The 24,894-nt window shown below is 48.9% G+C and overlaps 1 protein-coding gene across 6 annotated transcripts in view; it reads left to right on the top strand.

Annotated features, from left to right (window-relative positions):
* Window positions 1-23,797, top strand: part of CPA5 (carboxypeptidase A5) — a 53,408-nt gene extending 29,611 nt beyond the window's left edge. Inside the window, exons 1-13 of one of the 6 annotated variants that reach the window (XM_020880696.2) lie at window positions 1,663-2,064; window positions 2,701-2,760; window positions 3,268-3,457; window positions 4,578-4,659; window positions 5,627-5,761; window positions 16,129-16,227; window positions 16,803-16,904; window positions 18,114-18,215; window positions 18,557-18,667; window positions 19,100-19,190; window positions 22,450-22,649; window positions 22,912-22,996; window positions 23,476-23,797. In XM_020880696.2, the coding sequence (XP_020736355.1) occupies window positions 3,342-3,457; window positions 4,578-4,659; window positions 5,627-5,761; window positions 16,129-16,227; window positions 16,803-16,904; window positions 18,114-18,215; window positions 18,557-18,667; window positions 19,100-19,190; window positions 22,450-22,649; window positions 22,912-22,996; window positions 23,476-23,663 (1,311 nt within the window). In that variant the 5' untranslated portion in view covers window positions 1,663-2,064; window positions 2,701-2,760; window positions 3,268-3,341 and the 3' untranslated portion in view covers window positions 23,664-23,797. Of the gene's footprint in view, window positions 1-1,662; window positions 2,200-2,700; window positions 2,761-3,267; window positions 3,458-4,577; window positions 4,660-5,626; window positions 5,762-16,128; window positions 16,228-16,802; window positions 16,905-18,113; window positions 18,216-18,556; window positions 18,668-19,099; window positions 19,191-22,449; window positions 22,650-22,911; window positions 22,997-23,475 lie in introns of those variants that run through there. The other 5 variants (XM_020880689.2, XM_020880690.2, XM_020880693.2 and 2 more) reach the window with 5 other exon arrangements.
* The last annotated feature ends 1,097 nt before the right edge of the window (window positions 23,798-24,894 follow it).

The following is a 24,894-nucleotide window of genomic DNA, read 5'->3' as shown; positions in this document are numbered from 1 at the left end:
AGATTGTAAGATGCAGCATAATTTTATGGGCCATCAAAAATACTGCCAATTATCATTCAAGATGCCACTGATTATAAGGTGCTCCTGGATTGCAGGGGTGTTTAAATCTGAGAGAAAAGTTGTTTCATAATTGATGAACTATATAAATTGAAAGTTAAAAATCTAGCAGATTGATTAAATTACAGATTAAGCTCAGCTGATGACAGAATCAGTTAACTGGACTAAAACAGTATTCAATATAAGTAAATTATCCAGATTGTAGCCCAGAGAGACAATGAAATAGGAATATGATAGAAAGACTACATCTTAGAGGATAGAATGAGAGCACAAAACATATACCTAATAAAATTCCAGAAGGTAATAAAGAGATTGGGTAAAAGCCAATGTTAAAAAGTATAATGATTGAAAAATTTATGAGAATAGTGGAAAGATAGCTATCCCCAGGTACAGGAATCCAATCTCAAGCAGGATAAACCAAAAGAGATTTGTACCTAGACACATTATTATGTATCTGAAGCATACATGAAGATAAAACTGCAGAACATCAAAGACAAAGAGGTCTTCAAAGCAACCAAAGGTAAGATCATATACTAAAGAACAGTAAATAGACTAATTGATTACCTTTTAACTGTGAAAGTGGAAGCTAGAAGACTGTGGGATCATGTTTTCAGTGTGTTCTGAGAAAAACAATAATCAACCTAGAATTTATTCAAGAATTAAAGCAAATAAAGAATTTTCAAACAAATAAAAAGAGAGTGCTTTTTTTTCACTAAAGGAAATGTTTAAATATATACTTCAAGTAGGAGGAAAATGACCCTAGATACAAGGAATATTCTTCTAAGGAGGAAGATCAAGAACTCTTTAGAGTTGAAAGATCTCTACTCTTCATGGGAAAAGTTTGCTTACCTTTCATGGGTCTTGCTTTTACATCTTTTGGCATTCTTACTTTCATGCCAACCCAGTGAGGCATTAAGAAAAGTTGTATTTTATCTAGCATTTTACTTATTTCATTTGGGCAGGGTTGGTCAGGTATATGGCAGGAGGTGAAAGTCCTTCTAACAACTTCTTTAGGGTAACTCTCCCTGCATCTTCAGTCTATATGGAATCTATGCTACCTGTCCTTCTGGCACATTGTACCTTCCCCTTGTAACACATACTTCAGCTATATTTTCACATTTATTTGTACGCTCTTTCAATTGTCTACTTACCCCAAAAGAAACCTAAGGGCCAGATCTGTATCACTCTATTTTATTTCCACACCTTAGCAAGTGCTTGGCCCATAGTAGGTATTCAGTAAGCATCTATTGAGTAAATAGTGTCTACTTAATTAGACATTGTCTAATGTCTAATTAATGTCTACACATAAAAATTAATTAATGAGTAATTAATTTTGCGTGAGAAGCCAGTGTTAGGTATTAAACACAGCTGTGTGTGTCTGCTTCAGATCCAGCCATGGAGGCAGTACTTAGGGCTGGTGAATTCTCACAGAACTGTGCTGTCTTATAATACGGCACTCATTAGCCACATGTGGCCATTTAAATTATTTAAATCAACTAAAGCTAATTTAAAATTGGAATTCCTCAGTCATGCTAGCCACTGGTGGTTATCCTATTGGATACTGCAGACGTAGAACATTTCCATTATCACAGAAAGTTCTATTGCATGTGCTGCTGTAGAATTCTCAAGAATTCTTAACTGTGCCTCTGTCTCTCTTTTGCTCTTGCTCTCGATCTATCTCTGTCTCTTTCCCCACCCCTAAAGCAAGTGCAGGGATTGTCTTATTATTAGTGACTTATAATGATGCTTTTGAACAAGAAGATGCTGGGTACTTTGGGTGACTAGTACCATCCCACTGTTTTTCTTTTAAATTCCTGACCTATTGTTTACTAGTATATTCTTTTATTCAAATTTCTACTGACGCTGAATGTTACTTGAGTAGAAAGTCTAATTGCTTTCTTTTCTAGGTCCTTAAACTCTTTGCTAATGTTTCAGTCTGAGAGTTCTCAAAGCCAGGGTTCTAGGAGAGTTTGGCATGTCTGAACAGCTGAACTGCGAGATAATGGAGTAGGTCCAGCCGGGGTGTGGGAGCAGGGCATTCTCTCCATAAAAGAGCTCTCCTCTCTGCACACATGGCCGGTTAATTGGCCATTCTGGGAAAGCATGGATGGGGAGGGGGGCTTCTGAGAATCGCCGGTGACAGTTAAGTGGCCTTTTGTTGATGTCCTCTGCTGAACAACTTTGTTGGATTTAGTCTCTGCCTTTCCTCCACCTCCTGCGGATTTTCTGTTAGATTCATCATTTACCATTCAGGCATCATCTTTCACTTTCTCCTTCTAATATGATTGCTTTGTATGCTGGACTCTGCTTTATTCATACTGTTCCCAGACCATAAAGGGGGCTGTGTGGGGCTTCAGCAGACTGAGAAATTGACTCTGCTCTCTGTTGAGAACTATAATAATGACTGCAGTGACCTTCATGTCTAGCAGAAAATGCACTACCTATCCTGGCATAATGGTGACCACCTGAAGACAGCGAAAAGGGACCCTTCACTGAATTCCTTCTCATAGAATAGACATTTCCTTTGTTCCTCGCTCCATTTTCTTCTCTCCCCTTCGCTCCACTGCAACTAGAGTCCTGACCTAAGATGCAGCTGTGACTAAGAGCTAATGCTTTGAGATAATAAGACCTTCTATTTTGCAGGCTTTGCCAAGCCAGTTCCCCAAGTTGTCTCATCTAATATCCCCCAGAAAACCCTGTGAGGTAGGGAGGGGAGATATTATTAACCTATTTGACTGATGAGTAAATTGAGACTTAGAGAGACTAGGTCAGTTGCCCCAGATCTTTTAGACAGGAAGTGAGTGCCCAGCTCTGTCTAAAGCCGGTGTTGTTTCAATGGCATCCACACCTTTATGTTCAAGGATCATATGTGTGTGTGGATGGGGAGGGAGAAGGAGCACAAAGAAGAGATTAGCAGGAGACTGGAAAGGAGCGATTTCCTTGGGCCTATGACTTCTCTCAGTCTTTCCCTGGAGATGGAGGATTCGATATTCACGAGAGGCTGGCCCAGTAAACCTCTGGGAAGGAAAACAGCTAAAGGCCTTGACTTCCTCTTTCCCTACCCCTGCCCCCCCCGCACCCTCCCAGGAGAGGACTCGCCTAGAAGTGGGGAGGGACACCCCACCTCTGGAAGGCCTGACGTGGGAGTCCCACGCAGGGTCTCCCCAGAGAGCCTAACGCATGTTCTCTGCTGGGCCTGCCGGCGTTTAGGTGCTCTGCTCTCCTGAGGTCCGGCCATGCCTGTGTGCAAGGAAAACAGCTGAAGTTCGCCTGGAGGAAGAAGCATGCAGAGTTCCCCTGGAGGAGGCGTGGCTCCCAGGTTGTCCCCTGTGGGCAGGCGGATACTCCTGGCCTGCAGCTTTATCCTTGCAGCAGCTTTGGGCCAGATGAATTTCACAGGGTGAGTGGCTGCTCCTTAGTGGGAGAGAGGATTGCCGGGAGCCAGGTGACTTGGTGGCCCAGCAGGACCTGATCAGGGCAGAGGGATTCAGGATTTCATTTCCCATCCTGAACCCACTTCTTACTCCTTCCCCTCCCAATTTCATGTGTGAGGGCAGGACGTGCAGCTGTCTTATTATTCCTCCCCAAATCTAGAGTTCTTAGTCTGGATGAATCCCAAGAATCCAAGAATCCCCTGAAACCATGTGTAAAATTTTGTGTGTATCTACTTTTCTCCAGCGTTTGTAACTTTCCTCTGATTCTTTAAAAAGTCATAACCCCCCAAAGACTATGTGTTCCTAGTGTGTGGGTGTGGTATTGTCCTCCTTTGAGTAAGATTAAGTACAAATATTACATATCAGGCCCTCTGCAGACATGATTTCTCAGCCTTCCAAAGGTCCCGCAAAGTGAGCACTCCATAGTATTTCCATAGTGGAGAAGAGAAGACGCAAACTTGGGGGGGGGGGGGTTCATCATCCAGGGTATCAGAGCCGGTCAGGGAGGGAGCCATGGCCATCCCTGGCTCAGACCCCAGAAGTCACACTGCAGGCTGCTCAGTTACCCCGGCTCCCACCCCCTCCAGGGGGACGGGAAGGGGCTCAGCTTCCACCTGTGAGGTAGGGTGAGATCCATCTCTTCTACGTCCTCCAGCTCTTGGGAGAAGGCAGGGGGGCACAGGGTTGGGGCAGACATGGCCTGGACCCTTGTACAAAGAGTACATGGGGCCACCATCAGTACCTCAACTCCCTGTATCCTTTTCTCTCCTTCATTCCTATTTTTTCTTCCTCCCTTCTCTACCACCACATTCCTTATCCATCCTGTTTCCCCTGTCTTGGCATTGGGTTCATCAGCAGCACTGAAAGGCTTTATTGAGTCCCCAGGTGGCCTATCTTTGGGTCTGGAGAGACCCCTTGGCCTCAGGCTTTTGGAGCTTCCCAGAGCTACAGGTCCTTCTGCTCAGGGGTCCTCTCACCTTCCAGCTCTCCTGCCAGGTTCTCTTTTCCACTCTGTGTCCTCCAGGCAGCACAGCCTATCAGGAACCCCTCTGAGAAGCTCCCTCGGTCCCCTCTGTGTCTTTCCAGTGACCAGGTTCTTCGAATCCTGGCTAAAAATGAGAAGCAGCTTTCACTTCTCAGGGATCTGGAGGGCCTGAAGCCACAGAAGGTGAGAAATCTGCGGGGCTTGGGGCCAAGTCCTCTTCTCCCTCACAGCGGCCTGTACCCTCGGTTCCCTGTCCCATTTCCTCCACCCCAGACCTGGCCCTCTGGGTGTGCGTGCCAGAGATGACAGCGCTGGGGGAGAATCAAGCGTGGCTTCTCTTCAGGAGAGGCTGGGAACACTGGCCCAGAAGGTGGGACAGCCCTGCTTGGCTTTCCCCTCTGCCCTGTAAGGGAGGGCTGCTCTGAAAACGCTGGAAGGTCCTAAAGTCACATGAGAGGTGCATGAGTCTCTGGGTGGGATGCCATGCCGCACGCACGGGACACATCTGCTTCCCAACTGAAATGGCTTAGCTTGGCAAAACTGTTTTATTTGGGCTCGTCCCTCAGCCTGAGCCCTGGTTTCTGAGAATGTGTGTCCTCCGCAAGTATTCCACTAGGCAAGACGTTTTCTTCAATACAGAAGGGTTTGGTCTGGGGACTGTTGAAGCAACCAGATATTTCTGGATGTGCCCCAAAGCCCACCATCCTATTTGTCTGAGTGCCCCCATCAACCAGGACTCAGCACACTTCACAATAATTCTTTCCATTTTACAGACTGAAAATCGGACAGCACAGGGCTCCGGATGGGGCCTCTCCTACCCCTCTGGGGCTCGGGGGCGGTGATGTCTCCCTCTTCTCCCCAGTGTTCTTGACCATGTGAATGTCCCAGCTGATAAGCCATCTCACCTTTAGAAAACTATTGTGGGCTCTTTGGATCTGGGTGAAGTTACAGGGAGTGAGTGAGGCTGGGAGACAGAGGTGCTTACTTAGCATCAGGGAAGGAAACTCCATGACCTGGGGGTTTTGTTTGTCTCCGTCTTTCTGCTCTGCCTTATGCCCTTTCAACCATATAAGAGAAGATCATCGGTTCTCTGGGTGCCTGCAGGATGTGTGATACATGTGCCTATTGTTTTTTCTCCTTTGTGACCAAGGTGGACTTCTGGCGCGGCCCAGCCAGGCCCAGCCTCCCTGTGGACATGAGGGTTCCCTTCTCTGAATTGAAAGACATCAAAGCTTACCTGGAGTCTCACGGCCTTGCTTACAACGTCATGATAAAGGACATCCAGGTGAGGTCCTGCCCCAACACTGAGGCTGAAGGTCTCACCTTCACATCCCTTGCAGGTTTGGGCCCAACCTGGAGAAAAAAAACCCAAGGCTAAAATGGATGTTTTCTTTCTGGAGTTCCATCTGCATTTTTGTGAACCTTCCAGGGAAGGAATGAAACCTCACACTAGTCAAAGAAAATTTAAATCTAAAAAAGATCTTTCTAAAAAATTTAAATGTAAGAAAAATCTAAGAAAGAGTACATAATTCACAGTGTGGTAATGTCAGGGTAGCTTGTGGAGTCCTCTTCAATGAAAAAAAATTTTTTAACTTTATACAGTTTTAAAGGTTGCTTTCCACTTATAGTAACTACAAAACTTATTGGCTGTATGCCTTGTACACTACGTCGCAGGGCCTATCTTATACTCGCACTCACACTTCTCCCCACTCCTCTGCCTCTGTCTTGTTCCCTTGCAGTCCACTAGCTAACCATCAGTTTGTTCTCTAGATCTGCGAATCTGCTTCTCCTTTGTTATATTCACTAGTTTGTTGTGTTTTTAAGAGTTCTCTTATGGAGGCATCTGTAGTGCATGGCAAAGGAGAAGACAGGGAGAAGGGAGGCAGGAGGGAGTCGCTCAGGTCTCTCCTAGGTGCTGAGGGCGGGGAGGGCTCTTCTGGACGGCTCCCTCTGCTTTTCTGACTGTGCCTTCCTGTCCTGGTGTGTCTCACCCATTCGATAGCAGGGAATTCCTTCACTCCAGAGAAGCAGGAAGAGCTGCGCCAAGACGCTCCTGTGAACCCTGCTGTGGTTTCCTTCCTGCCACCTCCAACGCCGGCTCTCAGTACCCGGCGTCTCTCCCGGGCAGGACTCTCCCAGAATAACAATTCTGGGAGAAAGTGACTACAGACCTGCCCTTGGTGAGGGTGAAGGGAGACTTCATTCCAGGCACCCCATTCTCTCCCCACCCTCACTCGTTGCTGCATCTTAACGGCATCTTTTTTGAACATCATGAAATTCTGTTTTAATTGATCTGTCTTCCAGAATACCCCCCAAGGAGCCTCTTTCCTAAAATGATTCTTGTGGGGCATCCCTGGGTTAGACCTCTCTGGCTGCACCCCTCTGCAGATGCTGTTGTGTACCTGCAGATTTGTATGCACACAGGTTCCTGCCCAGCCATGTTGTGCTGCCGCTAGTCTCCTCTATGGGCTCTGAGTGTGGGAACACACAGTCCCCGGAGTGCACACACTCACCGCCTGCCAGGGGATAAACGCATTAGGTGCATTCCTTTTCACGCAAGCACAGGGCTGGGGCACTCTGGTCCATTCAAAGACCTTTCCTCCTCCTCAGGCACATCTGTTTCCTGTTTCCTACTCAACATATGGGAGTAGGCTCTTCGCCCAATTAAATCCCCCACAAACATAAATGGGGAAACTCCCATAGACAAGAGAGGCTACCACATCAAAAAATTCAGTGCTCAATTCTCATTTTCGCCCCTGCCTGCATTTCAAAGTTTGCATTTCCCTGCGTCTGCCCTGCCCTGGAGACTCTGCATTATTTGGCAAACAGATATGAAGAGGTCTCTAAAATTTTTCTGTTGATTTCTGTGTATCAGGAGTGGTCCCAGAGGCACCTGGGAGTCTCCCTGCATCACTGGCTCCTCCGGGGCTGTCCTCTCCTGTCACCCCCAGTCCTGGACTCCCTTTAAGGATGGGGAAAGGAGCTTTTCACTGCCTCTCAGGAGAATGCCCTGGACTCTCGGTGCTAACCCAGTCAGGCAGGATTTTCACCAGCAACTTGCTCTGTCTGCGATGCATCAAGCTCTGATTGTCGTACTTGAGATCACATTTTGGCTTCCAGGAAGCTGGGGCTGGGGGGGAGGCTGCTGTTTTGAGTTGATTTGTGGTGATGATGGGGAAGGTGTCCATGAGGAGGGAAACTCAGAGGCGTTAACAGGAGGGAAGGGCTTTGCACCACTCAGGTTGCTGGCCTCCAGTCTCATGGTTTAGTTATTGATGCACAGGCCCAATTGCTTTCTGTCTTCTGGATCTTCTCACCCCAGTGTTTGGCATAGTGTCTCCTGCACGGGACCCTCAGTAACTGTGTGCTGAACGAATTGCTTAATTGGCAAGTTCAGGAAAAACGTTCCCAGAGAGACCTGGTTAATACATTGGTCTTTGTCTCAAGAGTCCCCTCCCCAAACCCCTCAAGGTATAGAATCATTTAGCTTATCTATCTTTATACCCCAGCATCTACCATAGGGCCTGCCATTTAGGTAGGACTTAGAAAATGGCTTCCCTGGTAGCTCAGCTGAAAAGAATCCGCCTGCAATGCAGGAGACCCTAGTTCGATTCCTGGGTCGGGAAGATCCCTTGGAGAAGGGATAGGCTACCGCCTCCAGTATTCTTGGGCTTCCCTGCTGGCTCAGACAGTAAAGAATCTGCCTGCAGAGCGGGAGACCTGGGTTCCATCCCTGGGTTGGGAAGACCCCCTGGAGGAGTGCATGATGACCCACTCCAGTATTCTTGCCTGGAGAATCCCATAGATAGAGGAGCCTGGTGGGCTACAGTCCATGGGGTTGCAAAGAGTCGACATGACTGAGTGACCAAGCACAGCACAGCGCTAGTAAATGTTAGTTCACTTAATGGTTGTGAGAAGGAAAGGAAAGAGGGTATGTTTGCTGGTTAGTACCAGGCTGAGAGAAGGTGTGAAAAACCTTGATCCCAGCTTTCACCTTGGCCGGAGATACTGGAGATTTTTGAGGAAGGGAAGTGCCCCCTACTCCCTCCTGTCTTGTGATCAGAAAGATGCTTGAGATAGACTAGGTGGACTCATTCATTCCACCCACAGATACAGAGATGCCAACTGTGTGCTGGGTATTAAGCAAGGTACTGGAAAAACAAAGATAAAGAAATCTAGTCCCTGTATCCAGGGGAGCTGGAGTGCTGTGGGGGTGGGGAAGCGGAGGGGAGTAAATCAGTGATTACAATGGAGTGGATGATGCGCTGATGGAGTGGAGCAGGTTGCTATGGGAGCGAGTACAAGAGGCACTGCATGGTCGCTCTGAGGCTCTGAGAAGGCGGCAATTACGGTGTGGCTGAAGAGCAGGAGAAGGGAGGGCTGGGGAGGGGAAGGGGCCCATGATTGGCAATGAGGCCAGACCAGAGCACAAAGGGCACCCTCCACCAGGTGAAAAGGTCGAGAGAAAATCCCGAAAACCGTGGGGGAGCCTTCGGAGGGCTCTGACACGATCAGATTTGCATTTAAGAAAAATCCTTCTGACAGTGACAATGTTGACAGTGTTGAGTTGGGGACAGGAGCAGGGAGAGACTGACAGGCAGGAGGGTGGTGAGGAAATTGCAGTGGGCCAGGAAAGAAATTATCTGATTCTGAGTGAGCTCTATTTGCATTTAATTTTTCTTCACCTCCTCATTCTTTTTAGCCCTTTGGTTTTTTCTTTTTTTTTCCCTGGGATGAGTCACCATGGAAAGGCTTCACTTGAGCAATCAGCTCTGTGGATTTTAATGGCTTTTTTTCTGATTACAAAATTAATAAATATTCATGGTAGATAATTCGGAAAATAGGGGAAAGCACAAAGGAGAAAACAAAAATCACCCATGCTCCGAGCACGCTCTAGAGTAAAATACAATTTAGTGTAAATACTGCTTGGCCAATTTTCCCCTCTCTCCTGGATCATTCCCATTAGTATACAAATATAGAGTTATTTCTCTCATCTTAAAAAGGTCCTCTCTTGATCCCTTCCCCCAACCTCCAGCTATCACCCCACTTCTCTTATTCCAAGAGCAGAACTCCGGGATGTTGACTCTACATGCCGTCTTCATCCCTCTTCTTGGGTAAACTGTCCACCCCTACTTTCACCCCAATTGTCACACACAGTGTCACACACAGCTCCCAGGTTCCCTCAGCAGTTAGCTCTGAGTGTGCATCATTCTTCCAGCTTTTAGCCCGACCCATCACTCTCTCCTCTCTGGAGTTCTGGGACATTGCATTCTCCTGGGTCGTCCCATCTTACTGGCTGCTCCTCTGCCTGTTGTTCTCCTGTTTCCCAGCTCTGTCCTTTGACCTCTTTGTCCCCTCATCCAGGATCATAGAATTGAATACCTCCCACCTCCTGAGCACTCCCCTGTTGGTAGCTCCAGCCAGCCTCTCATATCCGATCTGAACTCCGGGCTCACATCTCTGACCATCTACTTGGCATTTCTACCTGGGTGTCTAATTGGCATCTCAGACTTCACAGGTACAAACCCAGCTCTCCTGGCCTGCTCCTCCACAGCCTCCCCCAGTGCAGCAAATGGCAACGCCATCCTCTCGTCCCTCAGACAAGAAACCTGGAGTCATCCTTGACTCTTTTTCTCACATCCCACAGACAGTTCTTCAGTTCAGTTCAGTTCAGTCGCTCAGTCGTGTCTGACTCTTTGCGACCCCACAGACTGCAGCACACCAGGCCTCCCTGTCCATCACCAACTCCCAGAGTTTACTCAAACTCATGTCCATTGAGTCGGTGATGCCATCCAACCATCTCACCCTCTGTCGTCCCCTTCTCCTCTTGCCTTCAGTCTTTCCCAGCATCAGGGTCTTGTCAAATGAGTCAGCTGTTCGCATCAGGTGGCCAAACTATTGGAGTTTCAGCTTCAACATCAGTCCTTCCAATGAACATTCAGGACTGATCTCCTTTAGGATGGAATGGTTTGATCTCCTTGCAGTCCAAGGGACTCTCAAGAGTCTTCTCCAACACCACAGTTCAAAAGCATAAATTCTTCAGCACTCAGCTTTCTTTATAGTCTAACTCTCACATCCATACATGACTACTGGAGAAACCATAGCCTTGACTAGATGGATCTCTGTTGGCAAGGTAATGTCTCTGCTTTTTAATATGCTGTCTAGGTTGGTCATAACTTTCCTTCCAAGGAGTAAGCATCTTTTAATTTCATGGCTGCAGTTACCATCTGCAGTGATTTTGGAGCCCCCAAAAATGAAGTCTGCCACTGTTTACCCATCTATTTGCCATGAAGTGGTGGGACCAGATGCCTTGATCTTTGTTTTCTGAATGCTGAGCTTTAAGCCAACTTTTTCACTCTGCTCTTTAACTTTCATCAAGAGGCTCTTAAGTTCTTCTTCACTTTCTGCCATAAAGGTGGTGTCATCCACATATCTGAGATTTTTGGTATTTCTCCCAGCAATCTTGATTCCAGCTTGTGTTTCATCCAGCCCAGCATTTCTCATGATGTACTCTGCATATAAGTTAAATAAGCAGGGTGACAATATACAGCCTTGACATACTTCTTTTCCTATATGGAACCAGTCTGTTTTTCCATGTCCAGTTCTAACTGTTGCTTCCTGACCTGCATACAGATTTCTCAAGAGGCAGGTCAGGTGGTCTGTCCCACAGATAGTCCATTAGCAAATCCTATCAGTTCTCCCTTCTGATAGTGAGATGTAGAGAGATGTATCTTGCAGATCCTATGCTAGCACCATGGGTCAACACCCCATCAGCCCTCACCTGGATTATTCTAGTAGTTTCCTAACTGTTCTCCATGATTCCACCCTTGCCTTCTTATTGCCTAGTCTCAACACAGCAGTCAGAGGTGTTCTTTAAAAGTATGCAAGTCCTGTTATATCAGTCCTCTGCTTAAAACCCTCCATGTCTCCCCACCTCATTCACAGTAAAAGCCAAAGTCCTTAAAACTGCGATAAGGTTCTACATGATCCATGTGCTGCCCTGCACTGCTGACTCTTGCTCACTCTGCTCCAGGCACCAGCACCTTCTTGACATTCCTCCAGCTTGCCTGAGCTATCCTTGCTTCAGTGTCTTTGGCTAGGATCATACCTCAGGGCCTTTGCACTTGCTGGCCCTATATTGCTGCAATGCTGATTCTGCAAATATCAGCATGTGGTTCACTCCCACACTGCTTTCAAAACTTGACTCACATGTTAACTTTTCACCTTATGTTAAGTTGTACCTTTCTCCCACATTCCCCCAGTTCCCTCCCTCACTTTTCTTCTTGGCACCCGTGGCCTTCTAATATCCTATATGGTTCACTTCTTTGTCTTGTTTATCATCTGTCTCCCCTACCAGATTGCAGGGCTCCCTGAGGGCAGGCAGTTTTGTTTTGTTGACTGCTGTGTCTTTAGTGCCCAGCGTGTGCATGACAGACGTTCCTCTGCTGAATGTGTGTGCATGCTAAGTCACTTCAGTCATGTCTGACTCATGGTGACCTCATGGACTGTAGCCCGCCTCTGTCCATGGGATTCTCCAGGGAAGAGTAGTGGAGTGGGTTGCCGTGCCCTCCTCCAGGCGATCTTCCCAACCCAGGAATCAAACCCAAGTCTCTTATATCTCCTGCACTGGCAGCTGGATTCTTTACCACTAGCACCACCCAGGGAGCCCAGTCTGCTGAATAGAAGAGATTAAAATTGGGAATTGTATTGGCTGGGGTCAGGGTGGGTGGCAGCTCTAAAGAGGAGAGGAGGCCAGGAATAGGTGAGAAAAGGGAGGAATCATGGGCAAGCCCCTGAGGGAGAGGCAGAGGCTGGCTGTCTGGGGGGTGAGGGTTGAGGAGGGTCCAGGGGGTGGGGAGACAGGGACAGAAGAAGGGCCAGGCCCTCTGTTGGTCCTGCGGAGGGGAGGGGCAGGGACTGTCTGACTCACCCACATGACCACTAATGGGAGCAAACTGCTGTCCAGGTCCTGCAGACACCAGGTTTCTGAGGAACCCAGGTTTCCTGGTCATGCCCTGTAATGACTATTCCACCACAGAGTCCTGGAGTCACCTCGAGAGTTACTGTTATCCTGTTGCCCCTCGTCATCATAGCTGGCATTTACTCATGCTAGGCAATGTTCTAAGCAGTTTACGTGTATTCACCCTTCTAATCCTCACAAGAACGCTTCAAGTATGTGTGAAAGTATGTGATAACATGACCTCCATTTTATGAAAGCTCAGAAAAATTCATAATTTGGAGACCAAGGCACAGAGAACTTAGTCATTTGCCCAAGTCAGTGACAACAAAGGATTTAACCTGAGATAGCCTGACTCCAGGCCCTGGACTCTTTACTCTTATGCCATCTGCCTCCTCAGTGGTGTCACTGTTGTTCATATGGTGTTTTAACTTTGCCTTTAGGACAGTGAAGGCCCCAGTTCAGTCTTGACTTCTGAAGGGTTCATTCTAACAACCCCAGATCTGTACCCTCCCAGCCCCACATTCCAGCATAGGCATGGACTGTGGTTGCCACCAGCCATGCAGCTACCTCTACAGATGTTAGGCCTGCAAAGAGGTCAGGGGTGGGTGAGGAGCAGTGACTGCTGTCCTCACAGAGCTGTGTTAGAGGCGTCTCCTGTCCCCGACCCACCACTTCCGGGAGCTGCTTCCATTTCACGTCTGTGGTTGGAGAGAGCTGTGAATGCAGATTCCTTTCAGGTGTCATCTTCACCTTTGGGGCCCTCAGTCTGCTCCCCATCCCTCCGCGTCTTGGAGGTGCAGCTCTTAATGTCCCCATCCTTCCTTACTCCTGTCATAAATTAATTTACACCAAGGTGTTATTTTTTCTGTCAGGTTATGGCTTCCAGGGAGGCAAATGGCTTACTTCTGAGTCTCTCTTTTTTCTCTAAGAAGCCTGATAGGGCTGTGGTGAGACAAGACTGCATTCTTAGATCTCCCTTCCCCTTCCTTCTCTTCCCTCCCCTCAGCCCTGTGAAGGGAGCAAACATCTGTGTATTTTTCAGGCCAGGACAGATTCATGTTCCTGGAATCCAGGGCCCAGCTGTGAGGGCTGAGCATTTCCAATTTGTAAGCGGGTGTCACATCCATTCACAAGGCTGTGAGGGTGTTTGGAAAGTTATTTGCAGTTGTGTGCTGAGTTCCCATTTGCCCCCAAGCTGCTGTGTAGAACAAAGGACAACCTTGTGGGAACTCTCTTCTTGTGGGTGCCCCTGGGCTGTGTAGAAAGAACTGGGTCCTCCAGTCCTGTCTTCTCTCTCCTCCATCTTCACCCACCACCTCCACCCCTAGGGAGTTAGTCCTTTAACTTCATGGCGGTGGGACCAGCAGGGGACAGAACCGGCCTTGACTCCTGGTACATCGGCCCGACCTGCTCTTTCTGCAGCTGCTCACTGCAGCTGGTCGTGCCTGGCCCATGGTGACGTGCACACATTGGTCATGGGGGCTGCTGAGATTTCTGCCGATTTTCTGGGAAGAAGACAAATTTCCTTTGTTAGGACTTCCCAGGATGGTGCTTGTGCCAGTGAGGATTGGGGCTCCTCCAGCCATCTCTCTCTAAACCAGCAATCCCTGCTTTGCCCAAGTCGGAATGTCCCCAGCCCAGCCAGTTTAGCTAGAAAACATCACAACTATAAATGCTACATGTGTAGTTGGTGCTCAAAAAGAAATGAGCCCCCAAGCTTTGATTTCCACTCCCATTTTAAAATTTGTGAATTTGAGGAATGTGAGTAAGCCGACAGGGGGAGTGGGGTGAGAGTGTCACCCAACAGTGACCTCGTTCTCAGCAGGTGGGGATGGAGAGGCGCTGTCTTCTAGCCCTCGGACTGGAGACTCCAGGGATGGCTGCTCCTTCATTTTTAGACATTGGGGCATTTTTGCCTTTATTTTAGTTTTTATTCATTTAGAAGATTTTACTTACTGAAGTAATATGAGCACGTTGCCAAAAATGTAAAAATAGAGAAAAGGAAAAACTGCTTAAAATCATAAGCTTTCTATCCTAACAATCATGTTAGCATTTGGGTAAATTTTTTCTGGCATTTTACTGTCTTGTTTTCCTATGCTTGGGGTATTGCCTTTTCATTATTTTAAAGCACTTTTAAATTATAAGAATAGTATGATGGACTTCTCACCTGTTGTTAATATTTTATACATGTGCTTTCTCTCTCTCCCTCTCTGTACAAACACACACACACACACACACAGATGTGTATGTGTGTGTGATTCTTATTTGCCTTTAATTTAGCTAGCCAGATGGCCTTAAGGGACATAGTGCTAGAAACTAGGATATCTGGATTTTCATCTCATCTCTGTCCTTGTTAGCTTTGCTGTTAAGTCTGTTTATCTCTCTAATTTCCTTTATCTCTAAAACATGAATAGTTAATTCTTGCTCTGTCATCATAAGATCAACTGAGATGATGAGTATTAAGGTGCTTGGTAAACTAAAAGGCCATGGCCTGAAGCAAGGCATTGTTAGGATTTACTTGTGACCCAGAGGTGCACGGATTTCCCCAGTGGCTCAGTGGTGAAGAATCTGCCTGCCATTGCAGGAGATACAGGTTCAATCCCTGGGTGGAGAAGTTCCCCTGGAGAAGAAAAGGGCAACCCACTTCACTGTTCTTGCCTGGGAAATCCTGTGGACAAAGGAGCCTGGTGAGCTACAGTCCATGGGGTCGCAAAGAGTTGGGCGACTGAGTGACTAAACAACAACCTCAGAGGGGCAAACCGGGGTGAGTTTGGGTTGAGGGCCTTTGCTTTCCCTTTTGTGGCAAAGGGGCCCAGACCCCTCCCATACTGTAGTCGTTGCTGAGTCCTGGGGTGTCTTCGTCCCTGGGTGACAATGTAAGGGTATGAGTTTAGGATGAAGGGCACCTGCTCGTTTCACTGACTCCAAAAGTGGGGGAAATGCACCAGGATGATGTGGGAGGTCAATTCAACTCAGGCACTGTACTGCCCTCTTTGAGGGAAGTACCACAGAAAGACTGAGTGCCAGCTCCCAATTGCCACTCAAGTAAGGATGCTGCTTTGGCTCATCTGTACTTGTGTTTAAGAAGCAGTTAAAATGGTGAGTGAAAGACTATTGGCACATTAGGTAAAATGATTTGGACAGGCTTTTCAAATGGCTTGGACGTCAGCTGTCAGGGCTGCTTCCTGGAGTAGAGTGCATGATGTAGGTCAGGTGAGCCCTCTGCTCTCCCAGGGGTCAGTGTACATAGTTCAGTTTGGGCTTTCGTTCAACAGAGTGTTCACAGAGGGCAAAAGCAATGTTGGCAGCAGCCCATGAGCATCTTTTCCAAAGCACTTTGGTATCTGTTATTACATTTTATCATATTGAAATGGGCAAGGCAAGTCCCGATTTTCAAGTTGAGGAAACCAAGGTTAAGGTTCCACAGCAAGTTAGTGGCAGTGGCAGACTTAGGACCACATTCTCCAGACTCCTTGTCCTGTGCTCATTTGGGAAAAGGCAGGATGAATGCCAGCTTGCCAAGCAGAAGAATCATACAGCAACCTGGCATCTCCTGATGCACAGCTCACACTCATGGTGGCTCATTCTGCTATGTCGACGCTGTCTTTGTGCAGCCAGCTGAGGCAGGGCCCAGAAATGACTTGCCTGGCCCAGCCTCCCCTTCCCTTCCAGTATGTGCTTCTGCCTCCCAGGTGCTGCTGGACGAGGAGAGAGAAGCCATGGCGAAATCCCGCCGGTTGGAGCGAAGCACCAGTAGCTTCAGTTACTCCTCTTACCACACCCTGGAGGAGGTGGGTCTGCCCCATCAGGCTCTAGACTCTGCTGTCCTCTTGGACCCTCGAGTTGTCCAGACTCATGGCTCTGGGGCTATAGGAGACTGTGAGCTGATGCCTGGAGAGTGTAGAACAGACACTGGGAGAAAGTTATTGATGTCTGAGATAAATAATCCTGCCTTCAAGAAGCTTAGAATCTAAAAGGGACAGGATGACGAAAAACAACACTGCAAGGACTATGAGATCTGTAAGTGGATTGAAGGGGCCAATAAAATGGAAGTAAGAGAAACTTCCAGCCAGAGAGAGCCTTGCAAGCTGACCCTAGGGGACTGAGTAGGCTCAGCACATGCTGCTCTTCCAGGCAAAGGCATAGCACTGCACGGAGGTGAAAAGTCTGGGAATTCAGGCTGACCACAGCTCCTGCCTTAGACCTGGAGGTAGTCTTTGATTTTTGCAGTTCTTTTAGGTCCTCAAGGGAGGTGGGAAAGCATTAAAGAGGGTGGTAGGATCAGGGAAGGAGAATATTCAGAAAGACCCTGGGGTTTGCTCCCTTCCCGCTTAACTGCCCATCTGAGAAACTTCATTCCTTTCAGATCTATACCTGGATTGACAACTTTGTAACTGAGCATTCAGATATTGTCTCAAAACTTCAGATTGGCCACAGCTTTGAAAATCGGTCCATCCTTGTTCTGAAGGTAAAAGCTGGCAGTGTTGACCACTAGACTATACAGTGAGTGCCTCTGGCATAAGACTGAGCTCATGTGCGGTTGTGGCTGGGCGGGAGTCAGCCAGTCTGTTTAGGGAGAGAGATGTGTATGCTCCTGTCCTGAGGTGATGCACAAGCTTTGGGATGGTAGTGTTCAGGGACCCACCCCTTGTAGGTGTGGACAGTTGGCAGTGCAGTGACCGGGGCATGTCCTGGGTCAGGAATCTGGTGGGAGGTTTGTTAAGGAGATGGAACTGCAGAATGGCAGTCATCACCTTGAACTTGGGATGTGAGTGTGAGTGAATCAGCATTCTTCCTGTTAACTCAGCTGCTTCATCTGGTCAATGGGAAGAGAAGTACACAGAAGCCTCATTTACAAATGACTGAGGTCCTCTGGCTTAGGCAGCCCCACGGATAGGCCTGAGTCTATGAGGAGACCTTCTAGCCCTTCACAGAGCCCACTGGAAACAGGGTTCCATAAACTTAGTGGCAGCAGTGCCCTTGGCCATGAAGGCGGCAGGATCGGTGGAAGTGTGAAGCATACCGGAAAACAATTCTTCGTATGTGCCCTGAAGTGCACTCGGGAGTGTGGACCACGCAGGTCATTTGACATACAGCTGTCAGAGAAGACAGACACTGCTGTCCTCAGAAGTGCCCTGGGGGACTCTTCTGAAGGGTCATTTGGTCTTGGCTAATGCGGGACTTGACTTCACCTGTGCCTGCTATGATTTCTCATAAGGGCTGGCTGTGTTCTCTCTTTAATGTTGTCTAAGCTCTCGCTACTCAGGGTAGCCCCTGGACCCGCAGGAGCAGCATTTCTGAGTTTGTTAGAAATTACCAACCTCACCTTCCAGATCTACTACATCAGAATCTGCATTTTAGTAACATCCCTGGAGGATTCACATGTCCTTGAAAGTTTGAGAAGCACTAGTCTAAAACACTTGCAGACCTGGGCAATTCTGTGCTTCTGACTAGATCAATTTGCCCTGCAAGAGCATCACTATGTTGCCAAGGTCCCCGCATGTGTGCACTTTCCACAGGCTCCTACACAGGTACCTGCTCATATGACCCCCCTCTCAGGAACAGGGAGCCACCCCAGGCACTGAAGATAAATCTGGGGCCTCCTTCCAGGCAGTCTGGGGACAGCCCTGTAGCTGTTGTGGTTCAAACTTGTGTGGGGCCTGGTGCTTTTCCCCAGTTCAGCACTGGAGGTTCTCGGCGCCCGGCCATCTGGATTGATTCTGGAATCCATTCCCGGGAGTGGATCACCCATGCCACCGGCATCTGGATTGCCAGGAAGGTCAGCATGGACCGTGGGAGCTGGGATGGGGTGGAGGGTTGGAGTGGCTCAACTATTTAAGGGCGCCTCCAGTTGAAAACTTACTTGGTTCATCTGACCTGGGGTGCTTTCTGCACACCTGCCCTGTGGAACAGCTGCCGTGAGTTCTGGCTATTTGCGGCCCAGAGCCCCCTCCTTCTAGTTGTTGAAAATCCAAGCCTTTGGTTCAAGGATGAGCCTGATAACCTGATGCCATCCCTGCCTGTAGCCAGTGGCTGTACTGATGTCCTGCTCTCCTCTGGAGGAGAGCCCACCAGGGCTTCCTGTCCCTCAGTCTATACCCACTCGGCCCTTTCTTGCAGATTGTCAGTGAATACGGCAAAGACCGCGTCGTAACAGATGTACTGAATGCCATGGACATCTTCCTGGAGATCGTCTCTAATCCCGATGGGTTTGCTTATACCCACAGCATGGTGAGAGCACCTGAGAGGGAGGGGCTTAGGGATCAGGGGTCAGCTCTGGGGGGGGATGGGGGAAAGAAAGGTCACGGTGGCTTTGGGATGCTCTGCTGAGGTTCCCTGGGGACAGACCCTTTGGGGGCTCCTTGCAGCATCTCAGTGAGGCAGGCGGGCTGCTCAGGTGCTGTGGCTGCAACTGTTGCCCTCCGACTGCCCAGGGAAGTCCACTGTTACTTGGCTGTGCTCAAGCTTCTCGCTATACCCCAGCTTTAACCACAAAGCGTTTGATCTGCAGCCGTGGCTCAGTATGCCAGCCCCATCCTGCCCTAGAGATTCCTTCTTTTCGTCCCTCCCTGTTCCACCAGACCCGCTTCCTAGACGAGGATGTCAGAGGCTCCCACCCAGAAAGGGCTCAGTGAGTGAGTCACCTGCCCTGCGCTTTTTCAGAACCGCTTGTGGCGGAAGAACAAGTCCAGTAGACCGGGGATCTTCTGCATTGGTGTGGATCTTAACAGGAACTGGAAGTCAGGCTTTGGAGGTACCTCAGTCCGCTGCATCCGGGGGCAGGGCTGGAGAGAACTTGGTCCTTGGCACGTCTCCCACACAGTCAGATTATGTTGACGCATAAACGGGGAGGCAGAGCACTTAGCTAATGCGAGTGAGTCATGGCCAGGGACAGGCGGGCACATGCCTAGGATTATATATGGGGAGAGTTTGCATATGTCTGTTAAATGTATACATAAGTTAAGCCTTCGTGGGAAACAGCTCCTTGAATGGGGACTAACTGCAAGGATCAGATCCTAAATATGGCAGAGAAAGGCTTAAGGAGGTCCAAAGTAGTCTTGCTTGTTGTTCAAAACCCAGGATTTATGGTGCCCCCTGAATATCTCTAGCCCTTCCTTGAAGGGAGTATGCCACAAGAAAATGTCTCAAAACTCATTCCCTGAGAACTATGACCTAAATTTTGCTCTCTGGGGAGGCCGGGACCAAGGTTTAAATATAGAATAAGCTGGTTTCTTATCATCAACACTGACTTAAGCCTGGCTTTTATTTTCGGTCCAATTACTTTGTGACCCTGGGCTGTTGTGTATCCACAGGGCCCTGTGATCCTAGGGAGGAGTGGGCAGCTTCCTCCTGAGTTCCCTTGGTGTTCTTATTATCTCCGTTGCCATGCCAGGGGCATAAGGACCACATGGGGAAACTGAAACAGAGACCAGTATGAGAACCCTGGGAATGTTAATGGGCAGGGTAGCTTGATGGGTAGGATGCTGGGTCTAACCAGGACAGTCTCCAAAGCAGAGGGTTGAATAGGTATAGCCCTTGGCCTCCAGATGTGGCTGCCACACTATACCAGGAGTCAGAGTTTAGCTCCACAGGAGACAGTGCTATTGAAAAACAGATCTGCAGACCTGTTTGTTGGCTAACCCAACAAGGCAGAACGTTCTAGATCCAGATGCCCATTGTTTGAAAATCTGGCTTCTTTGAATCCGTTCTGTGAAATAAGGATAGCTCTGAAGTCTACAGAGCAAAGCCATCAGCCCAGAGTGTAGGGGTTGCCTGAGAATCGGGGTTGTGCTTGTAACTGCTTGTGTAAGGAAACACAGCTGTGTAAAATTAGGCATTTCCATCTCCAAATAACCAGATATTTGTCCCAAGAAAGCATCCACATGGGCCCTTTAGAACTGGCTGAAGTGAGTGCCTATCTACGCTGAGACAGACTGGCTAGAAGAAAGACAAATTACCTCTTAAAGAAAATATCTTTTGTGGGTTTCACCGCAGGGGGGAAAATCAGTATATACACAATGTGGGGGGAAAAAAAGCGGAAAAAAAAAAAGCCCAGAGGGGACAAAAAGCTCCCATAATCCCACTGCCCAAAGATTACTGCTTTTAATAATTTACCGTGTCCTTCCAGCGAGTTCCCCTTGCTACAAATTACATTTTTGAGAAGGAAAAATAAATAGCTAATGAATCCATTAGCAGGTACTTGTGAAACAGGCAGGCTCGGAGGACTTTGACTGTGAACGTCAGAGAGAGGCAGGCAGCTAATTCCCATTTGGTCAGGGGAAGATTAGTTTATTCTGCTTAGCTCAAACCAGAACTAATGGCCTGAAGTGTTTCTCCATATTTGGGCAAAGCCACCTGGTCGTTGGCAGGGGAACCGCTTTCCATGCGTGGGCTGCAAACGCAGACAAAGCTTGCAGCCTCCCCCGCTCTGCTCATCTGTTGCTATTTGTCATTCATCAAGTGTAGCAGGTGCAGAAGCTCCCAGCAGACACAACAAACAGGGCCGCTGTTAGCTGGGCCAGCTCCAGCCCACCAGGCTGCTCCTACCCCTTCGTTCCCTGCAGGCACACCCCCTTCCAACCAGGGTCAGTCCTCACCCCCGGTGAGGTCGTGCAGACCAAGAGGGGATGCGCTTCCAGGTGACAGAATTGCCTCTGGGCCTGCCTGTGGCCAGAAATAGAGAGTATCTGGTTAGTGACTCAGGCGGGAAGATTTTGTTTATGACTTTATTATTGCCTTAATTTGATTTCTGCATAATGAGTAATCTGTAGATCATCCTTCCCACCTGTACCCCCCTCACCTGCACCCTTGGAGAGCACCTCTTTGCTGCGGTCCTAGAACAGCATCTGAACCGGTCCATGGGCCAGCCCCCCAGGTCTGCAGCCAACTCATTGCCCTTGGGGTCAGGGGGTGCTCTGGCATCCTCAGGAGGCTTCAGAAGTTGGGCAGCCCCTGGCTTCTGGCCGGGCTTCTGTGCAGTCATTTCAGGGAGGAGAAGTGAGAGCAGGGCCTGGGATGCTCCTTTCATGTGTTCCTAATCCCCAGATCTTGACCAGCCCAGCCTAGCCCTCCATCAACTGGCCACTGGGGAGGAAAGGAAAACAAGAGAGGAAGAAAAGAGATGGGGAGCGAAGAATCTAGTAGAGATGGGAACAAATGAAATTTGTGAGCAAAATAGAGGCACAGTTACTCTTTACCCTCCTTTCAACTTAGGTCCCCATTCAGAAGAATTTTCAAGAATTTTTTTGCATCTGTGCTTCCCAGATCAGTCTTAGGCAACTATGGTGATCTATTCTCTCTTTTCCCAGGTCCAAGCCCATGCTGCCCTTGGGTTGGCACAGCTTGTGCAGACACTCTATCTGAGCACTCAACTGACCCAAGCCTTCCCCATGGAAGTGGAGGGTCGGCAGAGAAGGGTCAGCTCACAGAGGTCACTGCTCATAGGGGAAGCCAGGTTGGAGACCTAGTGGCAACTGCTGAGGCAGGCCTGACTTTCGAATGGAACCACAGTCAGGACTTAACTGAAAAACAAGCTAAGGGAGCATCCTGCAGGGCCACAGAGTTGCTGAGTTGTGGTGTGGCAACACTCTGATGTTTTAGACCAGGGTATGCAGCAGTAACAAGCATCCCTCCAAGTCTCAGTGGCCTAACACAGTAAAAAATTTATTTTTCATGTCCATAAAGTCCACTGTGGGTTGGTGACCCTCCTTGATGGCTGTCTTCCATTGATGACAGAGAGATCCAGGACACTTCTCCATTTAGAGGTTTTTTGTTTTTGTTTTTTTTTGCTTAAACCACACAGAAGAGAGTGTCGAGAAGTTGTACTTGCTCTTAGCCTCAAACTAGCGGTGACACATCATTACTGCTCACGTCCTCATTGGTCAAAAGTAGCCACATAACCTCAACCAAACTGCAAAGAAGGCTAGGATTAGAGAGGAATACAGAATATTTTGTGAGAGTCTTTCCCATGGCTGGGAATTTGAACCCTGTGGGTGCCTTTATTCTACTTCCAGGAAATGGTTCTAACAACAACCCCTGCTCAGAGACTTATCATGGGCCCTCCCCTCAGTCAGAGCCAGAAGTGGCTGCCGTCGTGGACTTTATCATGTCCCATGGGAACGTCAAGGCTCTGATCTCCATCCACAGCTACTCTCAGATGCTCATGTACCCCTATGGCCACTCTCTGGAGCCTGTTTCAAACCAGGAGGAGTTGGTGAGATTGGCTGCTTAGGGCTTGGGGGAGGCACCCAGCAGACTCTCAACTGGCCCCCTGGTAGGGAGCAGGGTGGGGGTGAGGGGCTTGTTTTCACGTGTGATCAAGTTCACAACTGGAGATGCTGTGCTTCCTTCCTGCAAGAGCCATCTACACATTCAGTTTCCAAGATGCCTAAGTCCCTGGTTCTCAGCACCTGGTGAGGGTGTGTGTGATGGGGTGGGGACCCACTGCCTCTCACTCTCTGGATTGAATCTTGCAGTACCATCTTGCCAAGGATGCAGTGCAGGCCCTGTATGAGGTTCATGGGATCGAGTACATTTATGGCAGCATCAGTACCACCCTCTGTGAGTGAGCCGTCCCCTGGCTGCTGCTCCTGCAGGCGCCACATCCACCTGGGCTCAGGCAGGTGTAGGCTCTGCTGGCTGGCAGGCCTGCTTGGCCACAGGGCTGTGCCACAGATGCAGTGGGGCTGGGACAGAGCTGATTTCCACATCTGAATACAAGGGTGAATGGTGGTCCCTAGACCCAGCACCCACTTCTCTGCAGCATTAATTAGTGCACAGCCCCTGATGGCTGGCTCACTGTGATGCCCCCTAGGGGTAAATATCCTAAGTCTGGTGGCCTCCAGGAGCTTTCATTTTGCTAGAGCAGAGCATGCATTGGATGAGCAGGGTGTGGTCTGGGATGGGTGGGGGTTTGGCCTCCAAGGCCCACTGTCTTTGCAGGAAGCCTCTGTACCTTGTGAACATACTCTGTTCTTCCTTTTGGGGGGCATTTCTTTGCGACTTCACTTCACTTCACTTCTTTGCCCTTTTGTCCCCAGATGTGGCCAGCGGGATCACAGTCGACTGGGCCTATGACAGTGGCATCAAGTACTCCTTCAGCTTCGAGCTCCGGGACACAGGGCGCTATGGCTTCCTGCTGCCCGCCGCGCAAATCATCCCCACGGCCCAGGAGACGTGGATGGCCATTCAGACCATCATGGTGCACACACTGCATCATCCCTACTGACAGCACTGCTGAGGGGAGAGCCAGAGGGGTAGTTTTCTTTTCTGAGGCCTGGGCTCCTCCTGAAACCCAAGTTATGGATCCCTTCCCCATCCCTGCCCTGACTCCTTAGGAAATAAAAACAAATTTGAAGAGGCTCGGTGGCTTCTGGTGCTGACTGCGACCCCTTTGGGCTCAGGAAGGGACAGGGGCCTTGAAAATGCCTCTTAACCTCCTAGGTACCCAGGAGGAAGGCGAGACTAGCAGGCATTCCCTTTCCTCCGCTTACAATGGGCTCGGGGCCCAAAACAGATAACACACTCCTTGGAGCTACTAATATCCACATTATCCCTTTGGCACTTAAATGTTAAGAGGACCCTGGAAGGGGCAGTGTGTGATCTGAAGGAGTGGATCTCTAGGGGTGGCATTTCTGGCACCCTGAGTGAGAGGTGGGTACAGACATGCAACCTCCTCTTCCTGCCGCATTTCTCATCCTGGGTAGGGAGGAGTTGTTCATTTTGGAGTGACCTGTTCAGAGTCCCCCATTTCGTCACCCGAATAACAAAAGTGAACAAGTCACTGGTTTGTGACCTACTCTTCCTGGGCACCCTCATAGGCTCCCTTGGTCTTGGGAGCGGAGTTGCAGCCAGTCAGAGCCAGTATAGCAAAGCACTGCAGATCCAGGAAGAGAGGTCCTCTTTCTCCTCACCATAGTCATCATGGTTGTCCTGCACTGAGAAGTTAGTCCAGGCAAGGCCATTTACTGAGAAAGCACTTTATCTCAAGGAGAGAATCTAAGACATAAATGAGCTGCCTTCTCCCATCCTCAGGCTGCCTTGTACCTTTTGCGTTACCCCATCACTGGGGAGCAGGGATAATGGGTCTGTTTGCCCTGCCTTCAGGGGCAAGCAGGCACCCCCAAGAATAGGAGGTCAGCTAGAGAGCTGAGTGGGCTTGTGTAAGTCTGAGGCAGAAAGCAAGACCTTCATTTGCAAGGGCCAGACTTTTGTTTTGTTGTTGCTAAAGGACTGTGGGTACCAGAGAATGGATACATGTATGTGTATGGCTGAGTCACTGCTGTGCAGCTGAAACTTTCACAACTCCAATATAAAATAAAAAGTTAAAAAAAAACCCCAGAACTGTGGGTACCCAAGAATCAGCCCCTGCAGGACACAGAGTGCAGGGTTTTACAGACAGGGAAGAAATGGGGGGTGATGGGAATAAAAGCAAGTTCTACTTCCCACCCAACCTGTAG

This window comes from Odocoileus virginianus, chromosome 1 (genome assembly GCF_023699985.2).
Source record: "Odocoileus virginianus isolate 20LAN1187 ecotype Illinois chromosome 1, Ovbor_1.2, whole genome shotgun sequence".
Classification (NCBI taxonomy): Eukaryota; Metazoa; Chordata; class Mammalia; order Artiodactyla; family Cervidae; genus Odocoileus; species Odocoileus virginianus.
Note: the sequence above shows the minus strand (reverse complement) of the source record. Positions and strands in the feature narration are given on the sequence as shown.